The sequence below is a fragment of the Dreissena polymorpha genome, chromosome 1, assembly GCF_020536995.1.
Source record: "Dreissena polymorpha isolate Duluth1 chromosome 1, UMN_Dpol_1.0, whole genome shotgun sequence".
NCBI lineage: Eukaryota > Metazoa > Mollusca > Bivalvia > Myida > Dreissenidae > Dreissena > Dreissena polymorpha.
Window position 1 is genome coordinate 193,304,035 of NC_068355.1, and position 24,774 is coordinate 193,328,808.

Here is a 24,774-nt window from a genome sequence, read left to right on the forward strand (position 1 = left end):
GGGCTTTCAAGAGCAAATAATATTAACTTATATAACAGAATACAGTAAATATACTGTAAACTTCTTATATGCTTTATCGAAGAAGAAATATAATATTATTAAAACGTGTTTGGGCTTCTTTCAGTGCAAATTTGTGAGTTTAGATGTGCTCAATACGAGATTCTGTACTTTTTATTATCCCTAGGCCATAGGCGGAGGGATACTGTTTTGCGTTGTCTGTCAATCCTTCCGTCCGTCCGTCTTTCCGTCCGTCCGCCCGTCTGTCCGGAGCCATATCTTGTAAGTGCTTTGGCGGATTTCATTGAAACTTGGTATGAGTATGCATATGGATAAGAGGATGATCTACGCCAAATGGCATTGTACACCATCAGTTAATAATAGAGTTATGGCCCTTTGTATCTTGAAAATGCTTTTTGTGTGTCCGGAGCCATATTTTTGAAGTGCTTTGGCCGATTTTATTGAAACATGAAATGAGAATATATATGGATAAGAGGATGATGCACGCCAAATGGCAGTGTACACCATCTGTTCATAACAGAGTTTTGGCCCTTTGTATCTTGAAACATTGTTGTTTTGAGTGTCAAATATAATACTTTTGTGTCCAGAAGCATATTGGCGTGTGCTATCAATTCAACGAATTTGCTTGTTTTAATTATTTTCCCATACAAATTTTCCAATTTAATTATTTTTCTTTACACTTTTCAATACTCGTTAACTCCATGAAACAAAACGCATTTATTCCATGAAACTAACAAGAACGCATAATATCCTGTGAAAAAATGGTGGTTTTATGTAAATCATGCTCCTTTGTGACGGGGCCTGTTCTGACTAAAAAAACAACACTGTATACTCAATGAAAACTTAACACCTCCTCGCAATAAGACTCTATACGGCATTAGATGGAATAGATTCCAATCAAATAGGCTTAATTAAATATCTTACAGCTTTACAAAAACTCAAGGCCTGCATGGGGATGACAGAAATTATTGCGGTGTTGTGTTTCTGAGGTGTCTGTATCGGTAAGTTGGAAAGCATAGAGCTGGAGAAGGGTTTGAGTTATTGATCATCAAGTAAAATAAGTTGTACTGAAAACACGATATACACAAGAATAGACGCCATTTTACCTTCTGTGAATCATATCATATCATTCTCGTACACTTCACTTATTTATACACTGCAAAAACACTATTATTCGCGGGACATTATTTTTTATTGATTTTAAGGGTTAAACGATCCACAAATTAAATACAAACACACTGGAAAATAACTTACACAAATTCCATATTTATTGTTTCCAAACTGAGAAAGTCATGCATTAACTACCACGTCCATGAAAGTCTTTTTTTAACCACAAAATAACATGCGGACGAATATATATGATTTTACAATAAACAAACAATTTAAAAGGATATTTTACCTTATGTAAATTCATACCATTCTTTGCCACCTCATCTTAATAAACAGGAAATACACAAGCAGGGCTTTTCCTTGAGTATTCATGGGTCTGTTTAACGGACCCATACCCAAAGCGTGTTATATGCTGTTCCTTATGAAAATTATATCTAAATTATGTTTCAATTAGATCTAACAAAGTTTATAACTATTATAATAGGATTTTATTCCTATAATTTGAAGTATAATTAAAACTTATATTAAATGTGTTTTTCCCAAATCAATGGACTTTTAGCACAAAACAAATTCAAAATCCCAAAATTGCATTTTTTCCCAAAGTGGCCAAGAAAAGGCCTGACAAAGCGTCTCTTTTACCTTCTGCGTCATGCTTGTCCCCCACATCCTCAGCATCGTTGACCCGACCCAGCAGCAACTGAAGCAGCAGAATAGCTTGATGTATTTCTTGTATGTATATTTAGGACTCGCACACACTGATATAAATGTAATAACAATCAATAAGACATGTTCAACATCATAAAATATGGCAAATTAATAAATCTCACATCAAGTGTAACCTTTCTGTAAACGTTGCGTAAAATATCAATATATACTCCTCCAAAGATTACTTAAACAATTTCATATTTTATTAAAAAAGTATTCATCAATATACATTTCTTACATGGCATGGTGTTTATAGAAATGAAAGTCTAAAAATAGCCTCAGTTGCTATGTACATGTGCATATATGTAGAAATATTAAATTTTCAGTTGAAATGCTTTGTTTTTTCATGCAAAGTTTACAAGAAATAAATGTTAGGACCATAATGACACAAAGGTTATGACAACATAACATAATATGCATTACATCTAATGTTCCAACAAAAACCCTCACAATGTGTAATTAGATAACAATATGTGCACATAAATTATTTGTATCTTTAACTACACAAACAATGTTGTATTGTAACATCACACACTACTGTGTTTGTATGCTAAACAACACATTGTCATTGAAATACTAATCACTAATTACAACAACTAATACATACATGTACACACTATTCCACTCTGAACACCAGGATGTTGTCGTCGCTCAACAGTCCCACAATGATGGATGATGTGGTGCTGCTGTAGCAGACTGACACTGGGAGCCTCACTCCATCCTCCTGAGTAGCCAGCGTAGCCAGCTTACTCTCTCCCTCCCAGCCCACCTGTAGTACAGTGTTGAACCAGAATCCACAGACCAGCACTTGGCCTGCAGGGGTCACATGTAGACCATGTGGGCCATATAGTGCTGGGTCTGTGTATGTAGCCAGGAGTGTGCCATCCCTGGCCAGGGTGAGAAGCTTGTTCGGCCCATAGCTGATGATGTACAGCCTGTCTCCTGTGGGACTCACAGCACACCTGATTACTGCAAAACAGAGTAACATCAAGATATTGAATTACTGTCAATGTTAAATAATCTTATTAAACATACTGCAGTGATATTGTATTACGCATATGTTGTTATAAATAAGCCTTTACACATCTAAAATATATGCATACATTTCAATGATTCAATAGTTAAGCGTGACAATAAACTTCAGTAGCAGAGCTATTGTGTTAACGTTTGACATGTTGAAATGCGACTGGTGAGTAAGATATGAATTGAAGCAAAACAATTACACAGATGGAAACAATTACACATACTGAAACAATTGAACAGTTCTATCAACAGGTAAACATATTGTACATGTACAATCATTTTACAACCACAAAATTAAGACAGGGTCAGAAAGTGTCTCTCTCCCAGGAACACAGTTTCTATTTATAGACATGCCATGTAGTGACAGTCAAAATACTTCATTACTCATGTTTATAAATCAATATTTCTGAATCTTGTTTTGGCTACAATGTACTGTAGCATTCAAAGGGCACATTGGAGTTATATAACAAATATTTTATAATACATCAGCGGGTTTTTTGCTATTACATCTGAATTTCATTTTATTATTATCTCACAAAGTATATAACTATAATTTATATGGTTATTTTTTTCAAAATAACAAGATAAAGGCCTAATGGGTCAATATTTGTTGATTAAAAAAATAAATCCCAACTCGGTTATTTAGTCGATAAAAATTCTCAAATTTGTCATTGTATGGATTTAAAATAACACAATTTGACTAAACTCCTTTTCTCACAATGGCTAGAAAAATCCCTGTACATAATAGATATGTTATCAAGATGAATTCACCATGATTCTTACCTGTTTCATGAGCAGATTCATCTTCATAGAGTCTGCAGACCTGTTTGCCACTCAGTGTGTACTTGAACAGAGCAGTACTAGAGCAGATAAACAGTTCACCCTCGTGGTGGTCAATACCTTTACATCCATGTTGTAACTCAAGCTTCCTACCAAGAGTGAGCTGACTCTGGGTGACTGTGATAAACTGGACATTATGTGTGTAATTATCATCATCCACAGCCACTGCAACCTCACTGGGTGTGATCTGACACATGTCCCTTACATATTCAGCCACACCACAGTGACTCACCACCTGGTACTGCTGGTTCAGCAGCTTGAACCTCTTATTGCCCCTGTCTGCAACCAGCACCTGCCCATCAGTCAGAACACATATGCCTGTGATCCAACATTCATCTGAATCACTTGGTATTCTCACATTGTGCTTATTATTACTCTGGACATTAAACGCCTTGCCTGACTTTCCCAGCAGAGTCAGTGCCTGCTGTATTATATGCTTACATTTTATGCTGGCTATTAGGCAGAGCTCCTTATGATCTCCAATTTTCTGAACAATTTCATGGAATTGTGACAAGACATTGTGAAGACTGGTGCATTTATGAATAGAACTTGTAACTGACCCTTTAATGCTTATAACCTCAGCTTTCATCTCGTCAAGTTCCTTCACAGTAATATTATCGAATTCATTCAAGATAGAAACAACATTCCTACACATCTCTTCTTTTAAATATTGCTCATTTCCGCCTGATGTTCCCACAGAATTATTATCACATTCATCTATATAAGTATTTAAATTGCCACACATTTGCTTTATCATAACTTCCCTATGTTCATTGTATGTTCTCTGCAATGACTGAATGCTGGCCTCTTGACTGATCTGCAGGGTTTTAATTTCCCCCAGGACAGTTTGCAGCTCCACTGACAGCCCCTCTAGGCCTGAGGGCTGCGAGTTGGTCAGCTCCGAAATCTGGGTCACTTCTCTGCACTGGCTGAAATAAACAATTAATACATGTACATACCAAGGAATAGTCAGTGATATTATGTAATGCTTCAAACAAGTATAGTGTCAAATAAAAACATACATGGACAATAAATTAACACTTCTTGGGCTTAATATGGGGGTTAATAGATATGCACTCTTCCATCCATCTGCGTGACTTTTCTGTTGTATATAACTCAACATGTATTCCTGCAACTTAACAAGTACAGTAACCAGGCATGTGATCTAATGCGCACTTCTATACATGTATGTTGTTTTCATCATAATTGTAGTAGTGTCTCATATTTATACAAAAATGACATTTTAAAATATGTGCAGTGTAACATAAACAGTATTGCTACAAGAGGACAAACACTTTACATAAATACTTATCATTGTGTAATTTTACCCACATGCATAGTTTGATATGTCTTTTTCAACATACCCAGACCGATGGCCCTGTTTAGCAAAGAAATTACATTTAAAATTGTGTTGTGAGTAACTCAAAGAGTACAGCTGATAGAGGGATGAACTATTCTTAAAGTATAACCCACCATGTAAAATTATGCACCTTGATATTTTTTTTAAGTTTTTTTTTTTACATAAGAAGAGTTATGTGACAATCCCTTTAACCAAACGATAATATTTTTTCAATTGTGAGAAGCGTTACTCAAATAGAGGGATACTTCTACAGTAACATAGTAATTGTCAGGTCAACGTGTGCAACTCCATATGTTTGTTCATAATTTAAAGACATTTGTGCAGTTGTGGGACAAATTGGATTGTAGAGGTATCCATGTACTAAGAATACATTTCTAGTAGTTAATATTGTTTTCAGTTTTAGTATCATTGTACACCTTGACCACACTATCCATAATAACACATGCAAGAAAAGATCATTAATGCTCTTCCATCCCACAAAAAAACAAGCATGACGTATATTTAATGTCTATTCCCAAACTCAGTATGTACAGTCTAGTCTGTGATGAGCGACTTATGACATGCAACCTGGTCTACTATCTCCCAATATTTGTTGTTGCTATTTAACCTCTTGTGATTATTTTGCTTTTGTTGTTGTCATGTGATCTATTTGTGGAAAAGTAAAGACGCCATTGTTAAATGTTTGAATGGTCTAGTTAGCGTGTGCAACTCCATATGTTTGTTCAAAATGTTCCTAATTTCTTGAGTAATCATCAGGAAACCATTTTACTGTTTCGAGTCACTGTGACCTTGACCTTTGATCTAGTTACCTGAAAATCAATAGGGGTGATCTGCCAGTGATGATCAATGTACCTATGAAGTAAGCATTCTTGAGTTATCATCCGAATACCATTTTTCTAAGTTGAGTCACCGTGACATTTTAATTGTCAGGTAAACTCGTGCAACTCCATATGTTTCTTCATATTTTTTGACATTAATGCAGTTGTCTTAAATGGGTTAAAATTCAATGATTAAATGCATTTAATAATAGCAGTACTGTAATATAACTTTTATCATCATTGAAAATCTGCTTATAATATTATGGGTATAACAGGAACTAAAACTGACTACTAAGTCTTTATAATTTCATGTTATAATCTTCTGTGACCTTTGACCTATTGACCTTAAAATGGATTGACCTCTTAATTTTCCTCAATGTAAACATAAAACATGTTGCCTGGCTGTAGGTCAAAGCATTCCCTAGATATACTGTGGAACACAATTGGTCTACGGACCAACGGACTAAAGAATAGATGCAAAGCAAAATAACCCTGCTTCTTACAAAAGGGTCCTCTATTTCTAAATATAGTCCGAGTATTAACATTCTAGCCTGTGATAAGCATCTTATGACATGCAACCCAGCGATTTTTTTCTTCTTTATAAAGTACCTGTAAAGGTATACTTTCCCAATTGAAGAAAAACTACGAAATTCCAAATTGCTGTCTGAAAATTTCCAAAAAGAAAGACAAATTCATTCATTTTTTTTCAAGAAGTGCATTTTCTGCAAGTTAACAAACAAGTACAAGAGGGCCATGATGGCCCTGTATCGCTCTACTGCTGAAAATATTCTTGGCGTGTGCAAATACTTAAATATAGGCCCTATTTAAGCACATGTACACTTTTGTGACACCCGGGGCAGGGTCAAATTTGACCCCAGGGGCTTAATTTGAACAAACTTTGTTGAGGACTACTGTATCTCACTACATACAAAATGTGGTAGCCCTAGGTCCTAGAGTTAAGGACAAGAATATTTTGAAAGCTTTCACAAAATAAGCAAGATATAAGCATACACTACACGGCCCGGGATTTTTGCCTAAATCACCGACCACCGCGTTTGGGCCAACGTGGCAAATCGCATTGATTCGCCGAAAATTGCAGTGAATTCACGCTGTGGTTGATTCACGGTGATTTCACTGCGACCATCGGGCGATAAAGATCAGCTGTAGAATCATTGCAAAACACCGCAAATCGCCTTGATTCGCGGTGACTACTAGATTTAAATTTCAACTTACACCTAATGTCATCACTATTGACGATCACATTAGATCGCGGAAATGTATTCCAATATGAAAGTAAACACCGTACTGAAACAGCGCAACGGTTACAATACAGCGTCTATGACATTCTTTAGGACTCTTATCGTCAATATTAACCAGAATTCGCTTTTAAAATGGAAATCGGGCATATGCGGGATTATCAAGCAATGGATAAAGACGGAAGAAGTTGTATTAATGTGATCGAGACAGTTGAAACGTATGTATCGGGGAATCGAGAGACTCGGGGGAAAATACGCCGATTACATTACAATCAGTTATGAGTTCTCCATGGCTTCTAACTGTTAAATTGTATAATCAATAACACAATTATCACTTCTCCAGTTGCGGTATCATACAGCTAGGTGCGAACACAGTTTTGTTTTATACGCAGCATTTAAAAAGTAACAAATAACCTGTCAGGGACATGGGGTGTGAAATACATGTTGAAATTTTAAAAAGTTTACTCTCTAATATCTGCCAACAATGCTAATAATCCCATATTGCTATAATCTTTGTGAAGATTAGACATGTACATGTAACGTAGGAAAATCGTTCTTCACTGCGTTGACCGTGAACAGGGTAAATTGCAGTGAATCACCGCGGAGATGATATTTATAGCATACACGGCGATCATGCTCGACATATCGTGATGAAACGCGCGAGATCGCGATGATTTTTCACCCAAAATAAATAATGACCACCGAGTGTCAGTGATTTAGGCAAAAATCACCGCCTTATTTTAAGTGTAGCAAACTATGTATAAACAACGATAATTCCGGATGATCACAGCTTCCATTTTTAAAAGTATAGGCTGTTCAACATTGCTCGAGAAATAGTAAAGACAAACGTTTAGTAACGTTCCATTAAATGAATTTTACACGCTTATATTTTATTAAATAGATCTAGCAGCCCAATGGCGATTGGAGAAGCGTACATCACCTGAAGCAATGTGTAAATTTAAATTGAGATGCACATTTAAGTTATTTTCTGAAAATCAGGACGAAGTGAAAGTATTAATTTTACAAATAAACCAACATTTGATTTTATTCAAATGGTCGACATTATTCATATATATGTGTCGTCTGTGTATTTGAGCAACTCTTTAGCAAATAGATATCGTTTATTTCAACGTTTAAAGCAAGTCTCGTTTCCGATATTAAACTATAAAAATTTCTTCGGTATGGTTACTGACCTACACAATCATTGACAGATGACATCCGATGGTAATTGTATGAAGTATTCAGAGAAGCTGACGAAATGTTAAAACAATCGCGAAGAAGTAAAAATATCAGGTTATTATCTGTACCTGTTTCTTTCGGAGTGAATACTCGTTGTGGCTGCGGAGAAACTTCATCAAAAAAGAATCTGTAGCCGCGAACTTTGTTGGTTTTGCGTGAGCCGTACTGTACAATTGTTATTTCAACAAATAAAGATATTGTTTGTAAATCAGGATTCGACATTCAGCAAGTACGGTGTTTACTTTCATATTGGAATACATTTTCGCAATCTAATGTGATCGTCAATAGTGATGACATTAGTTAATGAGTTAATTTAAATCTAGTAGTCACCGTGAATCAAGGCGATTTGCGGTGTTTTCGCAATGATTCTACAGCTGATCTTTATCGCCCGATGGTCGCAGTGCAAATCACGGTGGAATCACCCTGAATCAACCACAGAGTGGATTCACCGCAATTTGCGGCAAATTACTGCGATTTGCCACGTTGGCCCAAACGCGTTGGTCGGTGATTTAGGCAAAAATCCCGGGGCGCGTAGTGTATTATAATCTGTCTACTCCAAATTAACATTGACCAACTCTAAAAAAAACTATTTTGGTAATAGATAATATTTATTTCATACATTATTTGTATACATATTCTTAAATATCATTGCTAACGAATCAGAAAGTTTCAATAGGTCATCATTCCGAAACAAGATGTGTTTGTGAAACACAATGTCCCCCTATATGATGTTTGACCTTGAAGGATGACCTTGACCTTGTGAAGGATGAACTTGACCTTTCACCACTTAAAATGTGCAGCTCTATGAGATGCACATGCATGCCAAATATCAAGTTGCTATCTTCAATATTGCAAAAGTATTTATAAAATAAGCAATTTGGGCCACATATATTTGACCTCTGACCTTGAAGGATGACCTTGACCTTTCACCACTCAAAATGTGCAGCTCCATGAGATACACATGCATGCCAAATATCAAGTTGCTATCTTAAATATTGCAAAAGTATTCATAAAATGAGCGATTTTGGCCACATGTATTTGACCTCTGACCTTGAAGGATGACCTTGACCTTGAACTTTCACCACTCAAAATGTGCAGCTTCATGAGATACACATGCATGCCAAATATGAAGTTGCTATCTTCAATATAACAAAAGTAATTGCAAAATGTTAAAGTTGGCGCAAACAGACCAACAGACAGGGCAAAAACAATATGTCCCCCACTACTATAGTGGGGGACATAAAAAATGAGTTAATGGTTTTGTGTAGAAGCGTTGTGTTGAGCACCCGCTTACAGTTTACAGTTTTTAAATTATACTATGTTAATATGACGGAAGTGGTTTCATTTTTTTTTAGATGCTTGATCTACATTACAGCCAACACGGAACAAACATAATCTGCGGCTACGCCACAGCCTGAAATTTAGAATGCGGCGGCCGTGTCGAGTGTTCACGCGGCGTATTGCTGAGGCACTCGGCATCGATCTGCGCAACGACGCAGAGTCTGTTTTAACCTCGCATACTTTCACTGAGTAAATCCGCCGCATACATACTCGGCAGATTGAGTGAAAAGATATACACCTACATGTACATTTGTGTAGCATAGAAAACTAGATTTATGCTACTTTCATATTTATTATATTCACGTTTTAATAATCGATATGGCACGTTGTTCGCTTTAACAAATTATCGTTAATAAATTACGCACAATGTTAATGTTTCGTTCGATTCTGAAATGAGCTTTCTTAAATTTGTAATCCGCAACAAGCTTCCTAATGTTAATGCAAATGCTACATTAACACATTCTAGCGTCAAATAAACAGTGCTAAAATATCCTTTGTCTCCATAAAAAGCGCGCAAAAATTATGCAGACATGTACAACGTCGCATGGAAAGTTTGGGAGTATTTTGTGTTGTATAAAAACATTCATCACATCAGGCGATTTATGCGTGTTCAATGGGGAAAAAAAACGCCCCGATTGGACGTTATTTCATCACATCTTTATATGGTAACAAACGCCAAAATGTACTTTATACTTGAGAATAATTGCGAATGTGTGTGTGTCTTGAGCACTTTTATCGTAAATATTTACCGGAATTTCCTTCAAAACTGGAATATACCGGATTATCGGGTAATGATAAGGGATATCAACTGTAAAATATAAACAAAATGAAACTAATTTATATACACATAGTCAAACGATAGTTTTAATAAGCTGATAATTAACAAAACAACAATTTAGTGTTGGTTATTGATGTGGCTTCAAACTGCTCATTGTCTCAGCTAAAATATAATAGCAAAAACAACAAGCAATTAAAAACAAACCAACTGCTGGATTCTTGACCACTCGTATGTGCCAAGACATAATTACGTGACATTTATGTGTGAAATACATACACTACGGGCAGGAAACAAACTAACTTGGCCAGCCACATTAAATGTGCTTATATGCTAATACATGTTGTCGTAAAAATAAAACCCAAAACAAATATGTCTGTTGATCGTTTTAATATAAAGACAATAATCATACAGTGCAATAAACGCACACAAAGTAACTTAAAGTACTTAAGCCGATTCTATAAATGACAATGGCAAATGATTATTGGAATTGTATTAATACATGCCTGTGATAATCGTATTTTGTTTTAATTAATTCGATTTTTTTTATTTGCATTCTTTTAAAATAATAATTATTTATATCCGGATGACAGCAATTTCTTTAGAAATGGGAATGCAATCACTAAAAAAAAAAAACAGCATGTTTTTTTATTAACTAATTAATCTTTTTTGAATCTGTGCGCATTAAATTAATTATGATTTTAAATATAATTATAATTGTTCTTTTAAATTTCTTTGACTAACTAATCATTTAAAAAAGATTTTGATTTGAATATGCGCATGGACTCGGCGTCCTGCCGCGGATCGCGGCTTGCCTTGGCATGTCTCGGCGAAAAGATGCAAAGCTTCGCTGCGAAATGCTTCAACGGCCAACTCGGCATCGACTCGTTGCGCATTGCCGCCGCGGATCGCAAAATATGTTTGTTCCACGTTGGCTGTACTGTAATTATTCTATTCTATTTTTTTTTAAATTTTTGATCAGTTTTTCCTCTTTGTTCTTTTTTTTGGTACGAATGTCGCCATGTTGTATTAGGCAAAGATTGTTGATGAATATCCCAGAAGTGGTTTAAATGCAATGCCAAAAGCTTGAATAATGACAATAAGGATAAATCCAGAAATAAGCATTAGTGAAAAATATAATTGCCAACTAAGGCAAATGTGAAGTAAAGTACAAATGGACGGATTGGTCAATCAATATATACCTCACACATCAATCAAGGCCGGGGCATACACACTTTTGACTGATAAAATCCTAACAAGTGCTGTTTGTAAAACACACATGCCCCCAAATTGGCTGTCAGTTGCAGTGGCAGCCATTGTGTGATTACGTTAGAAACCATTTTACTGCTTCAGGTCACTGTGACTTGACCTTTGACCTAGTGACCTGAAAATCAAAAAGGGTCATCTGCCATCTGTCATAATCAATGTACCTATGATCCTAGGCGATCCTTGTCTTATCCCATTTTCTAACAATAATCTTAACACATGTTTAAAATAATATTGCGAGTAAATTGATCGTTAACAATATGCAAACACTCGTTTCCGTGACATACATCCACCGAGTAGCTAGATTACAAATAAATAATGTTGTTGCTATCTAATACATTTTTATGCATCGTTGATTATCACAGACATTTCATTAATTCCTTCTTAATGTATAATCTCCATCGTTAATTCGATCGTTTGTCAAATGATGTAAGCGACAGGTGTGCATAGCAACGTTAAATCGTATACGCAATTCGCATTTTGTTAAATTAGTTTACGTCTCAGTAATTATTTTAATAATTAGATCTAATAATCTTAAAGACAAAAACGATAAAGAATAAATTTGTTTGTGATTTTAAATGTAATTATGCGTAAAAATATATGTTTTGATATAACTGAATAATGCATGCAAAGCACAATTGCCATGAAAATAACATCGAGTTTTTCATCAAAAGTCTCCGAAGTAATGATTTTATCCTGGAGGAGTACACATTGCCGACCGAAAAGTGCGTTTGGTATAACATAGCTTCCGGCATTATCGATTGATACTGACACGGGGTTATTCACGCATGACTAATTCACAACTTTGGAGCAGTCAGTTTGACTACCTATAAATCGAGCACTGTTATAGATTAAATCTACTCGATTAATGTAGTCGATTAGACATTGACGTCTCTCGAGTAAATCAAGCACAGTCGGAGTGTCACAGACAATCAAGAAAGCTGATTTTGCGGACCAAGTTAGATCGTAAGACAATAAAGATGTTATCGATAAGGGCGCTTGACGAAATTTTCCTTTGAAAAGAAGGGCGGCGTGGCTTTTCACCACGCTAAAATGGCCTGGGAAAAACACTAGTGGGACTTCAAAATTTATGTTTGGGACGTCCAAAATTTATGGTTTGGAAGTCAGGACTTCCAACTTTTACAAGATGTGTTTGAGAAACACAATGTCCCCCTATATGATGTTTGACCTCGAAGGATGACCTTGACCCCTATATGATGTTTGACCTTGAAGGATGACCTTGACCTTGACCTTTCACCACTCAATATGTGCAGCTCCATGAGATACATATGCATGCCAAATATTAAGTTGCTATCTTCAATATTGCAAAAGTGATTGTAAATGTTAAAGTTGGCGCAAACCAACCAACCAACCAACCAACCAACCAACAGACCAACAGACCAACCGACAGGGCAAAAACAATATGTCCCCCACTACTATAGTGGGGGACATAAAAAGCTAGCGAAAGCGCTGTTAATTATTAATAACTAAAGGAATACAAATGTGTGAGATACTGTAAACGTATAGAAATTCGTCTCTATGAAATTTCGTGGTTTAATACAAAACAACTAATTTGTTGACACGTAATTTCGTGGATTTCAAATTTTCGGGGAAGATTGACAGTCATAATAATTAAACTTTTCTAAAAACAACCAGAGAAATAACGAAGAATAATCTGCTAATGTGTGTTGACAGCAAGGCGTGTGATTAATGTGCACTGCAGGGCTAGCGCTGGCCCAAAATATCTTTGAGCCACCCAGATCTAGGGGGTCCGGGGGCATGCCCCCCCCCCCCCCTGAAAAATTTTTGGATCCTAGATTGTCTGTGGTGCGTTTTGGGCCTATTGTCAACCAGTTTTTGTTTGTTTCAAATAACAATATATACAATATATACTATGGATTTTTCATATTTTATTTAATGACAACAAGCACATGTCACATATCATAATATACATCACATCACAATTTTCATAGTAATAGAGATATTTTCATACAGCACATTTTTAACAACATGATGAATGACATGTAAAATACAAGCATACATTTCATTCACAAAATACATTGCAAACAAATCATGCTATATACAGAGAACAAAGTCATGACACATATCATTATTATTTCATTATTATTCTGCACTGTTTTTTACCAGCCCACAGTTTGTAGATCACTTTAAAGTCAACATCTTTGCAGTCTTTTCCTTCAATTGAGATTAAATTCATTAGATGTTCCAAATTTTGTACAGTCAAACGGCATGAGTGTGATCTGAAAAAACAATAAAATAATATCTGCATATATACATATAGTTAGACTATAGCAATAGTATAGTAATTTCAAATTAAAATTCCTCTCATCTTCAAAATCTTACCTTTAGACTTTGCATGTTTCGTCCCTGAGTCTTTTTTTAAGGATATTGAAACCTACAGTGAACGTTTTGGAATTCTGCACCTTAATGCATAGGTCACAGTTCATTGACTTTGATTCATTCTCAAAGCGAAGCCAATTATTATCAACTTTCCATGACTCTTGGAATGCTCTAGTTTTTTGTGTTTTAATTTAAATTTTTTTTTTGTTCAGACTCATTTTCGTCCAAAGGACGCTTTAAGGTTAAAGAAGCCATGTTAGCGACTGTACGGACAAAGTGGTCACTTCCATTTATATTGTAGACGATATTTGTTACAAATTCGTAACTTTAATTAAACTTTAATTGCAATTAAACCGCACGTGTTTTTCACGTTTTCCTTTGATTAAAATACGCCGCTGTTAGTTAGCATAGTGTGTGAGTAAAACGATCAAATTAATTATCAACTTTTCATTTCAATCGAAAATCGGCATTAAGTTGTAACATCAACGACATAGAACTAATTATTTAATTATCACTCTTTAATTTAGATCGATAGTCAGCTTCGAAATAATTAATTCATTGTCACGCTTATTTTCATTTTTAATCGTATAATACGACATTTGCTACAGGCCGCTATTTTGTTTGCAGACGACAATATTAACTGTGTATTCAAAGCTCCACCCATTTTTACGTTTCATTCAACAACGTCATTTCATGTGTAAGCGAGTTCAGTTTTGATTGGCAAGCTACCATGTGCACTTCAATAACAATAAGGTGAAGCAGGTGCAGACCAGTTTTCGTTCACTGTTCAAATTGCAAATACTTTCATTGAAACAAATAGAAAAATATAGAAAACCAGTTTCGGGTTAAAATGGCGGCTGTTTTCAATGAAATTTTATGAGATTTTAGCATTTTCGCAAATCAGATTTTTCTTGAGCCAAATTCTCAATATTTTCGCAAATGGCTCAAGTGGCGAACGACAGCGCGAGCCCTGCACTGAAGCATGAAAGTGTTGCCGATAATTGTCGATAAAAGCGAATAAAGCAGCTATCTTGTGTGTCCCCGCTCGCTTATTGCCATCAATGTTGTTTTGACAATATTTGCAATTCTCTGCTCAATCGGTCCCCTAGTAGAAACAATTGAGTAATAAGGTCCCCAAAATACAGGTGTGAAAACCGTTTTGTCTCATTTAACTTTAATTGGCACTAATTGACATATGTGATAAATCTGCAAACTGTCAATTTGACGACGTCACGTAAAAGAGAACAATCGTTGATGTACAGTTTAAAGTACAGGCTTGATTAAAAAAGTATTATTAACCCAAACACTTATCAAGAAAACAACATATTGTATTACCTAGCATATCTCAATCAAATATCTGTGATAACCGAAAACAATAGAGAATGTCCGCAATGACATTCGGAAAAAACCAATTTCGGATTAAAAATGTAAAAATAATCGTTGGTACTTGAATTCGTGGTTTGGCGGAACAACGAAATCCACGAAAATTCGTACCACACGAAATTTAATGGTTTTACAGTACCTGTGAATTGTTCCAACACATGCAGAGCAGCACAGCTGACTGTGGTCATGGCAAAACTGTGTCAGTGTTTCATCCTCATGCACCTCACACTTCCTGAGAAAATCTTCCACTGCCTTAGAAACTGGCCATTTCTTAATATCCTCCCTTCCACATGTCATATGTTTTGTATAAAACTGACTATGCAGGATAACACATTTTTTACAATAAAACCATTCACATTTTTCACAATAAATGTCTGCAGATTCCGTAAGATTCTGCTCTAAACAACGTGTGCAAGAAAAGTCTTCAACCATACGCAAACGTTTTGGAACCGAAGACAATGAACCTGTTGCCATTTTGTTACTGTTTATAATGTTAAAACCTTTTTGTTCAAATCTTTCAAGTATATTTCTTGTGAAATATGAAAGAAATAAAGCTAGTTCCAAAAGTTTATCAACCTTAGAAGTTAAAATTAACACTGAAACACAGATAAATTCAAACACAAGATGTGCGATAAAACTTTTCAACCATAGGCCAACGTTTCACAACATTTGACAATGAACCTGCCGCCAATTTGATACTCTAGTGTATGAAGTTTTACATGTTAAAGTACATGTAGTTAAAGTATAATTCTGTTAAAATAGTCTATAATTCTGTAACCCGGATGGTTACGGCTGTGTTGTATCCCAATAAACAAGACATCATAAATAAGATAGTTCACAGTTCACTTCTTTTAATAATGTAGGAATGCTTTTCAGTCCTTTATGAAATACATGCAGACAAGAATTCAAAAAGCAGCTAATCCTTCAGTATAAATCAGGATCTGAAATATATAAAACAATAAAATACTAAACAATAAAACAATAGTTCTGTTCTAGTGGCCTTAACATTTATTTTATATGACTCAACTACTCATATAAGATTCAGGTACAATAATGACAACAATATTCATAAATACACAAAACGCAGCATCAAAACCTTAAAAACAAGGGCTGTTTGTAAAACATGCATGCCCCCCATATGGGCTGTCAGTTGCAGTGGCAGCCATTGAGTGAATACGTTCTATGGCACTGTAACCTTGACCTTTGACCTAGTGACCTGAAAATCAATAGGGGTCATCTGCGAGTCATGATCAATGTACCTATGATGTTTCGTGATCCTAGGCGCAAGCTTTCTTGAGTTATCATCCGGAAACCATTTTACTGTGTCAAGTCACTGTGACCTTTGACCTAGTGACCTGAAAGTCAATAGGGGTCATCTGCGAGTCATGATCAATGTACCTATGAAGTTTCATGATCGTAGGCGTAAGCGTTCTTGAGTTATCATCCGGAAACCATTTTTTTAAGTTGAGTCATCGTGACCTTGTCCTTTGACCTAGTGACCTGAAAATCTATAGGGGTCATCTGCGAGTCATGATCAATGTACCTATGAAGTGTCATGATCCTAGGCATAAGCGTTCTTGAGTTATCATCCAGAAACCATTTTGCTATTTCTGGTCGCCGTGACCTTGACCTTTGACCTAGTGACCTGAAAATCTATAGGGGTCATCTGCGAGTCATGATCAATGTACCTATTAAGTTTCATGATCCCAGGCGTAAGCGTTCTTGAATTATCATCCGGAAACCATTTTTCAAAGTTGAGTCACTGTGACCTTGACCTTTGACCTAGTGACCTGAAAATAAATAGGGGTCATCTGCAAGTCATGATCAATGTACCTATGAAGTTTCATGATCCTAGGCGTCAGCGTTCTTGAGTTATCATCCAGAAACCATTTAACTGGTTCGAGTCAGTGTGACCTTGACCTTTGACCTAGTGACCTGAAAATCAATAGGGGTCATCTGCGAGTCATGATCAATGTTCCTATGAAGTTTCATGATCCTAGGTGTAAGCGTTCTTGAGTTATTATCTGGAAACCATATGGTGGACGGACCGACCAACATGAGCAAAACAATATACCCTCTATTCTTCGAAGGGGAGCATAATAAATTTTTGTATTTGAGGGGGGTATAATGTGGGGTATTGTCATTTATAAGATGATCTTTCAAAAATAAAAAAAGGATTTTTTTTTAATTGTTTTTGGGTGGGGAGGGGGGGCAGGGATTCTGGGTTGGGGCGTGGGGCATTGTTCGGGTGGAATCCATTGTTGTATTCAGTTAAGTGTTGTTTTGTCAAAGTATTAATAAAATCTTATCATAAATAAAGAAGTTATGGCAATTTAACTAAAATTTACTCTTGACCTTGAGAGTCATGGTCATTCAAAGGTAAAGGTCAAATTGAACTTGGCAGGTACAGTACCCTCATGATGGTAAGAAAATATTTGCAGTTTGAAAGCAATAGCTTTGATACTTTATAAGTCAAGTGGATCTAAACACAAAATTTAACAAAATATTCAGTAACTAAGACAACAAGAGCTTGTCACAGTAGTGCCAAATCCCCGCGGAAATGTGTTTGCTTGTATGACAACATTTGTTTTAGAGAGTAGAATAATATTTGTAAAAACAAATAAAGGGGGATGATTCATTATGCTCCGGACAAAAATTAACTTTGAAATAAAATAAAGGGATATAATTCAAACACTAAGGTAGATAGAATTATGGTTCTTAGTCACTGCACTTCTCCTACTTGCCATCTGTTTAAGTTTGAAGTTTCAAGTATTAATCCCTTCAGCAGATTTAGAGTTATGCTCCTGACAAAAATTTACTTTAAAATTATAAAATAGGGGGAGATAATTAAAAAATTAAGGTAGATAGAGTTATGGTTCTTGGTCACTGCACTTCTCCTAGTTGCCATATGTTTATATTTCAAGTTTCAAGTAAATCCCTTTAGTACATTTATAGTTATGCTCCGGACAAAATTTACTTTAAAGTTATATAAAAGGGGAGATAATTAAAAAACTAAGGTAGATAGAGTTATGGTTCTTGGTCACTGCACTTTTCCTACATGCCATCTGTTTATATTTCAAGTTTTAAGTAAATCCCTTCAGTAGATTTAGAGTTATGCTCCGGACAAAAATTTACTTTAAAATTATATAAAAGGGAAGATAATTAAAAAAATAAGGTAGATAGAGTTATGGTTCTTGGTCACTGCACTTCTCCTAGTTGCCATAAGTTTATATTTCAAGTTTCAAGTAAATCCCTTCTATAGATTTAGAGTTATGCACCGGACAAAAATGTACTTTAAAATTATATAAAAGGGGAGATAATTCAAACACTAAGGTAGATAGAGTTGTGGTTCTTGGTCACTGCACTTCTCCTAGTTGCCATCTGTTTATATTTCAAGTTTCAAGTAAATCCCTTGAGTAGATTTAGAGTTATGCTCCGGACAAAAAATTACTTTAAAATCATATAAAAGGGGAGATAATTCAAAAACTAAGGTAGATAGAGTTGTGGTTCTTGGTTACTGCACTTCCTCTAGTTTCCATCTGTTTATATTTCAAGTTTCAAGTAAATCCCTTCAGTAGATTTAGAGTAAAGCTCCGGACAAAAATTTACTTTAAAATTATATAAAAGGGGAGATAATTAAAAAACTAATGTAGATAGAGTTATGGTATTTGGTCACTGCATTTCTCCTAGTTGCCATCTGTTTATATTTCAAGTTTCAAGTAAATCCCTTCAGTAGATTTAGAGTTATGCTCCGGACGAAAATGTACTTTAAAATTATATAAAAGGGGAGATAATTCAAAAACTGAGGTAGATAGAGTTGTGGTTCTTGGTCACTGCACTTCTCCTAGTTGCCATTTGTTTATATTTCAAGTTTTAAGTAAATCCCTTCAGTAGATTTAGAGTTATGCTCCGGACAAAAATTTACTTTAAAATCATATAAAAGGGGAGATAATTCAAAAACTAAGGTAGATAGAGTTATGGTTCTTGGTCACTGCACTTCTCCTAGTTGCCATCTGTTTATATTCTAAGTTTAAAGTAAATCCATTGAATAGATTTGGAGTTATGCTCCGGACAAAGTTTCAGCCGGACGGACAGACGGATGGACAGATGGATGGACAGACGGACAGGACCAATTACTATATCCCCTCCGAATTTTTTTTCGGCGGGGATAAAAAAGGGCCATCATTCTTACAAATGCTTGATACAATTGTCTGCTTTTGTTTATAGGTTGGGGTCATGTTGGTAAAGAAGTTTGCAAAATATGAAAGCAATATGTCAAGGGACAATACAAATATTTGAGGTGGTACGCAAACTTTACCATAGATTTATCAGTAATATGCATATTCTAAGTAACAAAAGGGCCATAATTCTTACAAAATGCTTGATACAGTTGTCTGCTCTTGTTTATAGGTTGGGGTAATGTTGGTAAAGAAGTATGCAAAATATTAAAGCAATGTGTCCAGGGACATAAGAAATATTTGGGGTAGTACGCAAACTTTAACATAGATTTATAATAATATGCATATTGTAAGTGAAAAAAGGGCCATAATTCTTACAAAATGCTTGAAACAGATGTCTGCTCTTGTTAATAAATTGGGGTCATGTTGGTAAAGAAGTATGCAAAATATGAAAGCAATATGTGAAGGGACAATGAAATATTTGAGGTGGTACGCAAACTTTAACATTTGCACACTTACGCTAACGGGAATGGAAATGCCGACGCCGGGGTGAGTAGGAAAGCTCCAATATATATATTTTATATATAATAGTCGAGCTAAAATTAGTGAAAATCTCTGACTCAACCCCATCCCAACCCCCATTGGCCACTATCTCCTCCTACACTATTAGCACTAGAAGCTTGAAACTTAAACATATGGTAGGTATGAGTACATGTATGATAAACCCCCATTGGCCACTATCTCCTCCTACACTATTAGCATCTCAATATTTTGGTTATGAGATTTTCTTCATCAGGGCTCAACATTAACAGTTGTCCTATTGCCCCTGACAAGTAAAAGTTGGGTCCGGGCAAGTTATTTTATAATCTAGTTGTCCGCCCAGGCAAGTGCAAAAAAGAACAAAGAGCATTAAATTTAGACTTTAATTAGACTTAAATTGCTGTAATCATTTTGTTAAATGTGCAAAAATAAAAAAGGTTTTGTGGTGTATCATTTTGATCTTTATTAAAAAATATGAGGTTAACAGTTAATGTGATATTTCATTTTTGGGCAAGTGGCTTTACGTTCAGGGCAAGTAGATTTTCTAAGTACTTGCCCGGCAGGGCAAGTTGGTTTTGAGGTTAATGTTGAGCCCTGTTCATAACCAGATCAATGGCCATTTTAGCAAAAAATATTGTTGTTTAATTGTGAGAAGCGTAAATACAAAAATTATTGTTGAAATAGGGTTCAATGTTAAGAAACATATTAAGCCTTACTTGCACATCTTCATATTTGTTTATCATAATTGTTTAACATTTGTACAGTTTTAAGACAAATTATATTATATGGGTATACATGTACATGTACGTAAAGCATAATTCTATGTGTTTGTATTGTTTTCTACTTTAAGTATTTGAAATCTTAACCACACTATCCATAATCTCATATGCAATCAGATATAATCAATGCTTCTCCACCCCACAAAAAGATGCTAAAGGCCCTTAGTATAATGTGGTCAGAAACAGCATTAGAGCAAATACATGTTTTTACTATAAACATTAAACTCAGCAAGACTACTGCCAAGCAATAATTGTCCCCTACTGGCCCCAGCATTGTCAGAATTTTTCCACCATTGTCAGATTTTTTATATATTTGTTGCCATAGCAACCAGAATTTTTGACGTAGGAAGAAAATGAAATGACATGCATAATTTCCATATTGCCATTTATCCATGTTTCAATTTTCATGAAAAATATGAAGAACATTTGAAGCTATCGCAGGATCCACCATTTTCAGCAATATTTCTAATTTCAGCAATATTTCTAGTGTATTTGTTGCAATAGCAACCAGAATTCTTCACGTACATGTTGGAACAAAATGAAATGACGTGCATAATCTCCATATTGCATTTGTCCATGTTAAAAGTTTCATGAAACAAGAGATGTGTTTGTCAGAAACACAATGCCCCCTAATGCGTCGCTTTCAAGCCATAATTTTTGACATTTGACCTTGAAGGATGACCTTGACCTTTCACCACTCAAAACATGTAGCTCCATGAGATACAAATGCATGCCAAATATCAACTTGCTATCTTCAATATAAAAAAAATAAGGACCAAACTTTAACGAAGGTTAAAGTTTTAGGTAAGAAAGATACAATGATATTTGACCTTTGACCCTAAAGGATGACCTTGACTTTTCACCACTCGAAATGTGCAGCTCTGTGAGATACACATGCATGCCAAATATGAGTTGCTATCTTCCTGACTAACTGACTGACTGACTGACTGACAAGACAGACAGACAGACAGACAGACAGACAGACAGACAGACAGACAGACAGACAGACAGACAGACAGACAGACAGACAGACAGACAGACAGACAGACAGACAGACAGACAGACAGACAGACAGACAGACAGACAGACAGACAGACAGACAGACAGACAGACAGACAGACAGACAGACAGACAGACAGACAGACAGACAGACAGACAGACAGACAGACAGACAGACAGACAGACAGACAGACAGACAGACAGACAGACAGACAGACAGACAGACAGACAGACAGACAGACAGACAGACAGACAGACAGACAGACAGACAGACAAGTGTGACAGACAGACAGACAGACAGACAGACAGACAGACAGACAGACAGACAGACAGACAAGTGTGACAGACTGATGGACTCTCAGACTCACGGACACACAGAGGGCACACCATAATTAAGTCCCCTCCGATGTTAAACACCAAACATTAAACCCCAGACCTTGTGGTTTCAGAGAATACAATTTTTAATGTTATTTACTACATCAGTCTAAATAAATCATTTGACCCATAGGCTTGGTAAGTTTTGACCACAGACTCGTGATTTGAGCAAACTTTGAAGAGGACTACCATACTTTGTTACACACAAAATATCAGTTTTAGAGAAGATTTTTTAAGGTTTATTTAGTTAACAATAAAGGTGTTTCTACATCTGATCACTTGGGGTGGAAAGTTTTGACCCCATCAACATGATTTGAAACAAACTGAGCAGAGAACCACTTAAAGTATTACATGCAAAATAACTAACAATCTAGGACCCTGTGGTTTCTGAGACAATTTGGTCAACATGTATATACTCACTGACAGATCAACAGACCAGAACAACCTCACAAAATGCTCACAACTCTTGTATACCTGACTAAAAAAAGTACATGATATTGGCTTACATGTTTCAGATATCTACTTTTTACAAAGTATTAATAACGTCCAGAAGAATCATTACACCATTTAATATACATAGGTTCAGTTGTTCATGAAATTGTGTGCAAACACGAACAATTTCATATAATATTGTCTTACTTATTGTTAGCCAAACTGCAAAAACTCAATGAAATTTAATCAAAGCGGATTTTTTTTTTATCTGTGTGCATGTCCCTTTATGATATATTTTAACTGTTTGATAATAGGTTAACTTGTCAACCCTTTAAAAAGGTTTCAACTGTTTTGTAAATTCTGATCATTATTTTCTGAGGTCTAACCCAGAAACTAGTTACCTGAGTCAAACAGACAGAAGGATGGGCAGACGAGAATGGAGTATGACAGATATAATAAGCAGAGAATCTTGATTTACACACAAGTTAACTCAATTCCATCGAAACACAAAATCAAACTTTATATTAATTATCAATAAAGTGATACATTAAGCTCCCACCCGGTTGGAGAACATAAAATATATACATTGATAAAAAGGTTTATTGGTTTATATAAGATGTAGCCTGAAAGCCAAGTCTGCGGACAGGTCATTAAGTAAATGTTTGTAAGTTTGTTCTATCTGCAAAAATGTTATAAATCAAAGTCGATATTAGTTGACTGATTTTGTTCATTTATAGTTAAGGATAACATTAGAATGGGACAATGATTTAAGTTTTCTGAATTAAGTTATTGAAGATTTGATTTACATCTGTATAGTTATTATTTAATTGAATTTAAAAATGGCATTATATAATAAACATCTTTTTCAAACAGTAAGTAAATAAAAAGCTGACCAACAAATTACACGCAATTGTAATGATTAGGACATAAAAATAAAGCAACTGCTAACAATAATCTCAATGACTAACTATGGACGATAGTAATTTCATCATACAATACCATTATTTAAAATACTGATTAACAACATCTAAATTAAATTAATTAATTAAATCAGGTACCTGTGATTAAGCTCAACAGATCTGGAGCAGCACAACTCACTATGGCTATTACACAATGCTGTTAATTTTACATTTTTGTGTGAATGTCTTGAAATTGCAGATGTCGCCATTTTGATAATTCCCTTTCAACAAACAAGATTTTACAATCTTAAATCAATTGTAATAATTATGTACAAGCATGTCTACAATGAATATCACAGAAAACACACAAACAATGTTATTAAAAACAGGCAAGTAATACGAAATTTCAAACTGAACAGCAACCAAGTTAACCGTCAAATGGCGCTTGTATGATAGGAGTAAACAGTGTCACTATGTACACTGTCACCTGACTATTGGGTTATGAGTGTATTGATTATTTTAAACTGCACAAAACAAGGCTTTGTAGATAAACACTTTAAACCAGATTATTTAACACACCAGACTTTTAATTGATCTAATAAATGACATGTTATGAACATGTAATTATAATTATAATAAAGTAGGTTCTTACATAAACCATTTTTATTATAATACATCAGATCCTTTTCCTCAAACATCAGGGCCGTCGTCGAACTTTTGAAAGAGTGGTCAGGCTCTAAGTGCCTTAGGCCTGCGAGCGCCAAAGTTACTAGGGGAGGGGGGGGGGGGCATGACCCCCCAGCCCCCCCCCCCCCCCCCCGCCCCTAAAAACATTTTTGAACCAAAAAAGCTGAATTGTGACATCTGGGAGGTTTCGAGGATAAAGTGCACAATATTACTAAGTTACACGGCGACGCACCAGGCTCAATATTATTTGCAAATGCGATAAACTATGGAAAATAGTTTGAAAACAGTTTGTTAGTTTGCTAAGTTGCAGTGCTGTAACACCTTTAAAAGTTATTCTCGAGCAACGAACTCCTCTGCAATTTTAGCTAAGTCAAGAGTGTCCGTTCTTTG

General features: G+C 35.5%; 1 protein-coding gene across 7 annotated transcripts in view; it reads right to left on the reverse strand.

The window, feature by feature from the left end:
- The window catches only part of LOC127864385 (uncharacterized), a 186,464-nt gene extending 162,326 nt beyond the window's left edge, over positions 1–24,138 (reverse strand). For all 7 annotated transcript variants that reach the window (XM_052404040.1, XM_052404041.1, XM_052404037.1 and 4 more), the window contains exons 1-2: positions 23,857–24,138; positions 15,635–16,436 (exon numbers count right to left, since the gene is read on the reverse strand). In XM_052404040.1, coding sequence (XP_052260000.1) covers positions 15,635–15,969 — 335 coding nt within the window. In that variant the 5' untranslated portion in view covers positions 15,970–16,436; positions 23,857–24,138. The remainder of the gene's footprint in view (positions 1–15,634; positions 16,437–23,856) is intronic.
- Positions 24,139–24,774: the final 636 nt, after the last annotated feature.